The sequence below is a fragment of the Nesoenas mayeri genome (genome assembly GCF_963082525.1).
Source record: "Nesoenas mayeri genome assembly, chromosome: 26".
Lineage (NCBI taxonomy): Eukaryota > Metazoa > Chordata > Aves > Columbiformes > Columbidae > Nesoenas > Nesoenas mayeri.
Window position 1 is genome coordinate 1252516 of NC_137552.1, and position 10489 is coordinate 1263004.

General features: G+C 50.3%; 1 protein-coding gene across 1 annotated transcript; it reads left to right on the top strand.

Moving 5' to 3' along the window:
• Positions 1-6651: 6651 nt before the first annotated feature.
• On the top strand, positions 6652-7556 carry LOC308049838 (feather keratin 1-like; the record flags this gene model as incomplete). Its single annotated transcript, XM_080359708.1, has 3 exons — positions 6652-6664; positions 6801-6898; positions 7227-7556. 3 exons carry the CDS (start codon positions 6652-6654, stop codon positions 7554-7556), a joined length of 441 nt encoding a protein of 146 aa, XP_080215834.1.
• Positions 7557-10489: the final 2933 nt, after the last annotated feature.

Genomic DNA, 10489 nt, shown 5'->3' on the forward strand with positions numbered 1-10489 from the left:
TCGGAAACACGTCCATGTGCCGCAGTAGCAGCTGCCCAAGCCAGAGAGACCAAAACCCCAGAGTTGATGGGCACTCCCTGAGAGCTGAGGATGCTGCCAACGTCAGCAGAGGTGGAGAATCTCGTGGCGGTGTCTAGCCAGTGAGGGAGGACCTGCTGGCCCTGCTTCCCCTGTAAGCCAGACAGCTGGACACCTGCCTGGATGTTTACCAGAGGCATGGGTCTCAGAATCTCATCTCCACTGGTGTTCCTTGAATTAGGATCTCCACTCATAACAACATCGTTTCCATCTTTGACTCATTAAAGTTCTGCTGTATCCCAGCCCAAGCCTCTGTGTCATCCTTTTCCCTGCAGACGCTATCCTAAGATGCCCATGGAGAGAAATGGTCCTCACACTGATTGTGGGATGGAGTTGTTGTGGATGGTTGGACAATGGTTGTTAACAGAAAGATTATTAAGTGAACGACTGTGGGCATCCTTTTAAAGCAGTAGTTCTTCAAGGCTGGGCAGGCATCGATGTGCTGCTGTGAGGTGGTGGCTGATTCAGTTTGCATCACTTGTTATTTCTGGTTTTTTCCATTTTTTCCTTCCCCTTTTATACTTTCCTGAATGTGACCAGAGGGTATTTTGCTCTTTTGCTGTTCCAACTCTCCATACCACTGCGACAGTGGATCGAGAGAACAATGGGTAGGTGCTTAGTTGTGCTCAGGTTCCGCACACCACACAGATCAACCGGCAGTGCATGTCATACTCATCTTACTCCTCCCCGTTCTGTGCCAAATCTTCCAGCAGCCCAACAGCAGGGCCAGGGAAAGGTGCTTTTGTAGTGACACCAGCAAAACAAGTGCAACTCTAGCACTGTTCCTGGGCACCAAGAACATTCACCAACATCCTGGCCAAGGTGAGCAGGACCTCAGATAGCAGTACCGGGTAGTGACTATCTCACTCTGCTCAGCATTCACTTGAAAACACCTACAAAACTGCTGCAATGTAAGAAAGATGTGATGCAAGAAACACCATGGCCAAGACAGTTCATCAGATGTTGTGGGATGGTGAGGAGCAGAAGCCCCTGTGTGGGGAGCAGCAGCTGAGGCCATGGGGCTTTCTGAGCATGAAGACTATATTTGTTGTGAGAATGAAAGTGGATTTGGAGTAGCTATGTTGCTGTCCTGCAGAAGACAGGTCCAGCCTCAACACTGTGGCAGTTTGTGGTTGGAGGACTAGAGACAATGGGCTCACATTCAGACATGAGAGGTTTGTACCTGGGAGGAGGAAAACGGTTTTCAGCAAAAGGTGGTTCAAACAGTAAAAGAGATTTCCTGGGGACATTGACCGGTCAACCTCCTTGAACACTCATGGCTGACAATGTGGAAAAAGGGCTTGGGCCCAATGAGCTCTGGAGGTCCATTCCACCTTGATTATGCTCCGATCCTATAGTCCAGGACAGCCTTTTTGTGCCTTTTCCTACTCGTTACAGGGACAGCAGGGAAGATCAACTCAGCTTTATGGCCGAGGAGGCAAGCACAAGATCTGTGGACAACATGTCTTGGCACAAGTTTTCCCAAAGTTCCTGTGGTAGGATATTCCCTTGCATTTCTCAAGCTTTTATTTTCCATCTGGTCTTTTCCTCAGCTCACAACTCTGTATCTCAAGGTTATGGTTAGTACCAGTTCTCCTGTTAACAACCCCATCCCGGAACCAGCCCTGAGCAACATATGTCTCCTTGGGCATCTTGGGAGAGCATCTCCAGGGGAACGAATGAGAAAGAATTATGTGCTGGGATGCAAAAGAACTTTATTAAATCAAAAAGAAAACAAGGTGGCTCTGAATAGAGGCCCCAGTACAGAGAGCACCAGGGACAGACTGCAGTCTGCACCCTGTGGCTGTGGTGCAGATATAGCCAGGTGTCCATCTCCTTACCCCACAGAGGGAACAGGGCCAGAAGGTCCTCACAGCCCAGGGGAGCACAAGAGAACAGGGACACAAGAGGAACAGGGGACACTGGAAGTGGGGGAAGGTGGCATTAGCTGTGCTTTCTGAGAGCCCAGGCTGGTCCCATCTTTTGCAAAGGGTGCTGGGGTTGCGCAGCCCCTCTGAAAACAACAACCCAATGCTCCATCCCCAGCCTGGTCTTTTCTTGTGGCTCATGGGGGCCTTCCCCAAGGCCATCAGTAGCAGCTTTAGCAGGGGAAACGCCTCCTCGTGCCGCAGATGCCGCTGCTCAAGCCAGAGAGGCCAAAGCCCCCGGAGTTGATGGGCACTCCCTGAGAGCTGAGGATGCTGCCAACGGCAGCGGAGGTGGAGGATCCCACGGCGGTGTTCTGCGGGAAGGAGCTGAGGATGGGACCAGGCAGGGTCACCACCACAGGGGAGGGCTGGATGTAAACATGGGAGTCCTGGCACTGCCTGACACAGGGCTCATTGCAGCTGTTGGCCAGCGGGGTTGGGCCGCAGGGCTGGCAGGGCAGGCACTGGTTGTAGCAGGACATGTCTTGTGGCTCGAGCTGCACCTGGGAGGGAGAGAAGGCAGGGGTAAGCAGAAGATGAGGGATTGTAGAGAAGCAGTCTGTCACCTCACCACAAAAGAGCCAAGCCTAGTCAAGGAAAGATGGAGGTTAGGACTGGAGGTTGTGTGGAAAGGTCCCTGTGTTTCTCCTTCACTTCGGGTTAAACGTTCCCCATCAAAAGTGACTGAGCTCAGGGATAACCCTGTCTACCCTCTCGCGTACTTCAGCAAAGTACCAGGCTCTCTCCATGCAACACCACCTGAACCCTTCCCTCTGCCATGATAAACAGCCCTGTGTCCCACTGCCTGAGAAAGGAACAGGAAGAGGTTGAGAAAAAGATGGAGAGAGAGGCGAGGGAGAGGCGAGGGGAGGGGAGGGGAGGGGAGGGGAGGGGGAGAGGAGGGAGAGAGGAGAGGAGAGGAGAGGAGAGGAGAGGAGAGGAGAGGAGAGGAGAGGAGAGGAGAGGAGAGGAGAGGAGAGGAGAGGAGAGGAGAGGAGAGGAGAGGAGAGGAGAGGAGAGGAGAGGAGAGGAGAGGAGAGGAGAGGAGGCTTCAGACTCACCTCGTTCCTGAGGAGAAGCAGGCAAGAGAAGTGAATGAGAAAGTGAGGATAAGGACCTGCTTTTATACTGCTACTGCACTGCCTCAGGCCCACAGTCACTGCATGTGGGCAGTAATTTGCAACAGACTCACCTCCAAAGTAAAACATCTTACCTAATGGCACAGGTTAAGTTTTGTTTCATCAATGCTGCCATTTTGTTTCCTCATTTCTGACCTGACCATTAGGCCTCAAAGGCACCTTTGAAATATTGACATGAAAAGGCCAAGGATTTCCCAGATAGGAACACATCAGACAAGGCAGAATATGTGCCCTTGAGTGCTGGAGTCATCTGTGCAGGCAGAGGACTTGGGCCTGGGGAAATCTGATGAGGTTGTTTCCCACTCCCTTTACATGAAGGTGCAAATGGCCTCCCACCAATGCATTCCTCTCCTGCCTGTGTTAGTTTGTTTGGGAAAGTTATCCCCTCTCATGCAGTCTCTGGGCGTTCTCAACCAATGTCATCGGTAGGTTTGGGGAAAGAGAACATTGCCCTCACAATCCCTGTGATTTCTCAACAAACCCTGTGGTGTTGGGTACCTCTGCACTACATCAGGGGTGCGTTGCTACTCTGGACAACACCATGTTCCTTCCAGTCCCCTCACACCACCACGCACTTTGGCCATACGCTTTGGACACTAGCCAGCAGGAGAATCCTTTCCAAAACAAAAATGACTGTGGTGTGAGTCCCTTGAGCTCTGGCAGTGCTGGCAAGTAGGTCACGCTGAGGGTGATGGCTGTTGGTGCCACCTGCAGTTGAGTACTCAGGCAGAATCCAGTGCTCGGAGACCATTTTCCTGGAGTTGGGATGGAGCTGCCCTGGCCACAGGGGAATTCAGCCCTGCCTGGAACACAGACCTGCAGACAGCACACATTTGTGGTTTGTCCTCACAACAAAAGCCTGACGCATGGCCAATCCAAAGAGTGTGACTTGCCAAGGGTAGGGAGAGTCTATCCCAGGTAGCTTGCCTGCTGAAGAGACTCCTTTGGCCTCCTGGGATGCGTCCCAGCTGTCTCCATGTCTGCAGGGCAGGGAAGTGCATTGCCGCTTTGATGTGGTCCTAGACCTGGCCCCTTCTGAGCACATCCCCTCCCTGGACATCCTCCAGGACATGGCACTGCAGGATCCCGAGAGTTCTTATATACTGGGTTTATTAAGGGAGTTTCCTCGTGTTCTTGATGGTGCTGGGTTTTTCTCCAGCATGAGGATGCTTTGGGGCTATGGGAAAGGATGGGTGCTTAAGCCCAAATACCCAGGAGAAGACGCACTGCATGGGACCAAGGGATGAGTCCCAGCCAGAAGGGAGATGTTTTCTGAAAACCTTTCTTCCCTCTGCTGAGAATTCAGGAGACCTCCTCATCACAACCCATCCTTTTTGATCAGAAAGATGAGGGTTGTCTGTCCATTCCCTTCTACCCCTAATGTTTCTGCTTGCTTTCCTGAGTATTGCCTGGATTTTTCCTGCTCTTGGACCAGGAAATGCCAAAGGTGCTGCTGGTTTTTCTGCGCTCATTTGCACTTCACAGCTGCTCTCATGGCATTCTACCTACCATCTGCCTCACTAGGTAGTGAACCTGAAGGCAGGGACTGTACTCTGCTGCTCACTTTCCTCCCTGTCATCAGGTCTTGAACACTGAATTTCTTCAGTGTGATAGCTATGGCTGTCCTTGATTCCCATGTTCCCAACCAGTTCTTCCCTCTTAGAGGCAGCTGTGCATCACCCGTCCGTTCACCATGACAGAATCACGGGATCCTTGAAGTTGGAAGGGACTTCAGGAGATCTTCTAGTCAAAGCTGCCCTGCTCAAAGCACAATCAGCCTTTAGAGGATGCTCGGGGCCACGTCTTGTCAAGCTCTGAATACCTACGAGGGTGCAGAAGACAGAGCCCATCTGTGATAATCCCAGACGGTGCTTGACCACACTAACAAAGTCTTTTCTGATGTTTCTGTGCAATTTATGTATTGCAATAGGTGCCTGTCACCTCTTGTTCCTTCAGTGGGCAGGATCAGGAATGCCTGGCTCTATATTCTTGACTCCCTCCCATCAGCTTTTTTACCCGTTGCTGTCCCAGGGACTTCTGCTTTTCGGGTTGAACAGCCCTAGGTTGTGCAGCCCCTCCTGCCTCAGGGTCTCCATTCGCTTCATGGGTTCCATGGTCCTTTGCTGGATTTGTGCTAGTGTGGCAATTTTTCATACTGGGGAGCTGCTTCTACCCAAAGATGGAGTGTGGTGGATGCATTCCACAACCCCACACACTCCCCCAGCCAAACCAGCAACGGTTTCATCCAGACTACAGAGGAGGGAAAGGCCTGAGCGGCAGCCAGGCCAAGAACTCCTGTTAGGAAACCTACAAAGAAGCCAAAATCACACTGAACACTCATAAGTTGTGAGTGCAAGGAGTCTTGTCCATATTTTTCCTACTCTGTGTGATGTGACTGGGAGCCAGCAACTTTATTCTATAAATATGACAGCCTGGGTAAGGTACCGTGAGCTCTCTCTGCTCAACAAGTGTGGCTGAATGGTGATGATCTTCTACTGCTCAAAGATCACTGGATGAGCCCAGTTCAAGTTTCATAGCAATCACTTAGCGTAAGTAAGTGCGTTCTGATTAGAATGAATCACCTAGAGTTGTAAAGTTGTGTGATTTTGAATATACTGTCTGCTTCATGTTATATAGTAATCTGCGTACTATAAAGCTCTGCTCTTACTTAGCAAAAGCAGCTACACACTGCACTGAACATTTGTGAGATAAGGTCTAGTTCACACTTTGCTTGGTGGAATGGAATTGACTGAGGAGAAAATGATGCCTTCAAGGCTAACACAAAGACATTACATACATCTGCAAGATAAGGCTTGTTCTGCACTTTGCTGAAAACAGAAGGATTTATTCAGACAAAACAGAGCCTTCAAGGCTATGTGCTATAAATAATATCTACAGAAAAGAAAGGTTCCTAACTGCGTGAAGAAAATTAACTCACTTTCAGTCAAACAAGCTCACCCTGGTACACTTATGTCAGTCCAATCTGTTTAAATGTTCCCACACCTGATTCTCCACTACTGTGGGGAACTTATTCTTGCTCCAGACTTTCCAAGGGCTCTCAGGAGCCTGATCTTTAGACAGCAAATCCTACCAGTCAAGACCAAGGCCAAGAGCCCTTGGAGAATCTCTGCCTGTCCTATAACTCCTGTCCCCAGTAGAGCTGCTCCATTCAGCCTTTGCACAAGCCTCTCTTTTGCTGCTGACCTACCTGGAAGAAGACCTACTTCTTGCCCTCCACATGATTTGCCTGGTTCAATATCAGGTGGGCTTTGCCCTTCCTATCCCCACCCTGCATACTCAGAGCCTGACAAATGTTGGCCCCAGAGCAAAGGGCATAAAGAGGCAGACAACAGAAACCTCTTCCTGCAATGGGAATTGCAAACAATTGAACTGCTCCAACCCAACACACCTTGGCTCCACGGGACCCCTCAGCCCGTGAGGGCACATCTTCACCAGGCACAGACGCGATCTAGCCGCAGATATCTCTGGCTGTCTCATCCAGGCACATGAAAGGAGCTTGTACGGCAGACCAGGAATGTCAGAAATGAGGAAATAAAATGAGGGGGTATCAGGAAACTCAAATGCAACCAGTGCAATTGGGTAGGATGTTTTGCTTTGAGGGTGAGTCTACTGGAAAATTACTGCCCACGTGCAGTGACTGGGTGCCTGGGGCAGTGCAGGAGCAGTATAAAAGTGGCTCCATCTCCTCACTCTCTCATCCACTCCTCTCACCTCCACCTCCTTGGGAACAAGGTGAGTATGAAGCTCGTTCTCCTCTTCCTTTTCTTCCTCCTGCACTTTGATCCTCTCCAGAATTTCTCAGCACAAACTTGCCCATTTTTCTTATGCTGGGTCATGGGGCTGCTTGTCATGGGACAAGTAAGAGGTATACCATGGAGAGAAGTCGAGGCTTCACTGAGTTGTCTGCTGAGCTATGGACAAGGAAGTGATCACCCTGGACTTGGTTACTGTTTGTAGGAGTCCTTGGGGATGAGAGGAAGCATTTTCATCATCTGGAGTGACAAGCTACTGTTCAACCACCCCTTATAACCTGCTTTCCTCTACCCTCTCTCCCTCCCAGGTGCAGCTTCAGCCACAAGACATGTCCTGCTACAACCAGTGCCTGCCCTGCCAGCCCTGTGGCCCGACCCCGCTGGCCAACAGCTGCAATGAGCCCTGTGTCCAGCAGTGCCAGGACTCCCATGTTTACATCCAGCCCTCCCCCGTGGTGGTGACCCTGCCCGGCCCCATCCTCAGCTCCTTCCCGCAGAACACCGCCGTGGGATCCTCCACCTCCGCTGCTGTTGGCAGCATCCTCAGCTCTCAGGGAGTGCCCATCAACTCCGGGGGCTTTGGCCTCTCTGGCTTGGGCAGCGGCATCTGCGGCACGAGGAGGTGTTTCCCCTGCTAAAGCTGCTGCTGATGGTCCTGTGGAAGGAAACCAGAGAAACACAAGGTGGGCCTGGACTGGGGATGGAGCATTAGGTTGTTGTTTTCAGAGAGTCTGAGCAATCCCAGCACTCCTTCCAAAAGGACAGGACCAGCCTGGGCTCTCAGAAAGCACAGCTAATGCCACCTTCCCCCACTTCCAGTGTCCCCTGTTCCTCTTGCGTCCTTGTTCTACTGTGCTCCCCTGGGCTGTGAGCCCCACTAAGCCAGCCTAGGGAGGACCTGCTGGCCCTGCTCCCTCAGTGGGGCAGGCAGATAAATATCTGGCAGGGTCTCCACCACAGCCATGGGTCACAGCCTCCTGTCTACCCCTGGTGCTCCTTGCACTGGGGTCTCCACTTGAATCAACCTAGTTTTCCTCTTTTGCCCCATTAAAGTTCTGCTGCATCCCAGCTCATGCCTGTGTGTCTTCCTTTCCCCTGAAGATGCTCTCACAAGATGCTCAGGGTCAGCCCTGGTCCTTAGGTGTTGTTCTAAGAAGGGATTGTTGAGGATATTTTTGCAGTGGCTGTTAACACAGGCTTGCTTTGAGTGTGCTTAGCCTTACTTGGGATGACCCTCTGATTTCCAAACTTCGCTGCCCATCTGGGGTTTGACAGAATTCTATGACAGAGTTCAATGACCATTGCTTCTCTAGAATGATTATATACCTGCCATGAAAGCATTCTTTATTCCATGTTCAGTGAGCCTTGTGCCCTCAGCCTCTCTTTTTCAAAGGATTGCTCCAGCCCTTACACCATCCTAGTTTCCCAGCTTGTACCACTTGGTCAAGAACCTTCTTGCATGAGAGCAGTTCTGTAGATGCGACCTGATGAGTGCTAAGCAGACTGGGAGCTTAGGTTTTTTGAAGGAACTTTGAATAACTTGATGTACTGACAGACATCCCTACCCACAGCAGGAGAGTTGAGTCATGGAGGAACCCCAAAAATCAGTTTAGACGGGAAATAAGCTCCAAACCAACATTAATGTAGATAGAACTGTTTGCAAATAAACAGCTACAAATGAAGTTTATTCACCACTCCAACAACACCATGAAATTCAGGTTTGGATACCATCTAGAAATTAATTGCTACACAGCACAGACAAACTCAAGGATATCAGATCCTAAAAATCTAGCGTGATGAGTCAAAAAGTGCATCTCCCCACTCTGTTAGAAAGTGAGGACTCTCAAGAGTACCCAGATTGCTTACCAGTTTGGGAAGGTGTCTCAGTCCCCAAGGAATGTTCCTTGCATGGCCAGTCTAAGGAACAGAGTCTCTGACTGCATACCCGCTAGCCCAAAGAAGACCAACTCAAAGGGTGTGTCCAGTGATTTATAGCCTGGCTGGGTCTGACTGTGGTCATTATGAGCATGGTCCAGAAGCTTCTCTGCTTCTCGACACCTGGGAACCTCCTTGCCTGAGGACCCTGTCTGATGCCTGAGGGTCGCAATTCTTCCGCTCCACCAGCTAGGGGGAGGTAAATGTGAGGAGTCACCATGCTCAGAGTAGGCATCAAGGAGGGGTGTAACTGTCGGCACCTTGGCACTGACCAAGGTGGATGGACAAGGGCAAGCACAGTGGGGCATAAAAGGCGCTAAGGATCCATCAACTACTCTACTGAAAGCAAGACCTCACAGGGGGATGTGCAACTGCTACAGCTTGGACTAGAGGATGTTTAAAGACCTGTCCATGTCCAAGTCTTTCTGTGGTTTTGCGCTACACTGGTATCACAACCAAGGCAACCAGCTGTACTGTGTCACTTTCTTTAAGAATGTTATGGTTACAGTGGGTTCTCCTATCTGCTCCTGGCAAGCCACTGCCCGTGTCTTGTCAATACCACATTCCCTCCTGACTACTTGCATCACAGTTGATTTACCAAGGAAAAAGAAAAGGCATACACAACAAAGCAGATGGTACCCACTAGACTCTCTTTGGTGATACTCTAGGTAGACAAATACAGAAATTACAACAGAATTCTAGAATTACCGAGAGTTCTGAGTTGGTAGAGACCACAAGGATCATCAGGACCAACTCCGATCCCTACATAGGAGAAGCCCAAAATTCACACCATGTGTCTGAATGGTGCAAGACTAAGCAGACTCAATGCAAGGCTGTGTTGATAGTCACTGCAAAATCATCCCAGACAACCCCCTTTTAAAAGCCACCTCTGAGACACATGGGTCTCCATGGGCATCTTGGGAGATCATCTGCAGGGGAAAGGATGACAGAAAAGTGCAGTCTGGGATACAGAAGAACTTTAATGATTCAAAAAAAAATAAAAAAAAATAAAGAAATAAGGTGGATGCAAGTGCAGGGAGGAGATTTAGCATCGGAAACACCGGAAACACCTCCATGTGCCGCAGTAGCAGCTGCCCAAGCCAGAGAGACCAAAACCCCAGAGTTGATGGGCACTCCCTGAGAGCTGAGGATGCTGCCAACGTCAGCAGAGGTGGAGAATCTCGTGGCGGTGTCTAGCCAGTGAGGGAGGACCTGCTGGCCCTGCTTCCCCTGTAAGCCAGGCAGCTGGACACCTGCCTGGATGTTTGCCAGAGGCATGGGTCTCAGAATCTCATCTCCACTGGTGTTCCTTGAATTAGGATCTCCACTCATAACAACATCGTTTCCATCTTTGACTCATTAAAGTTCTGCTGTATCCCAGCCCAAGCCTCTGTGTCATCCTTTTCCCTGCAGACGCTATCCCAAGATGCCCATGGAGAGAAATGGTCCTCACACTGATTGTGGGATGGAGTTATTGTGGATGGTTGGACAATGGTTGTTAACAGAAAGATTATTAAGTGAACGACTGTGGGCATCCTTTTAAAGCAGTAGTTCTTCAAGGCTGGGCAGGCATCGATGTGCTGCTGTGAGGTGGTGGCTGATTCAGTTTGCATCACTTGTTATTTCTGGTTTTTTC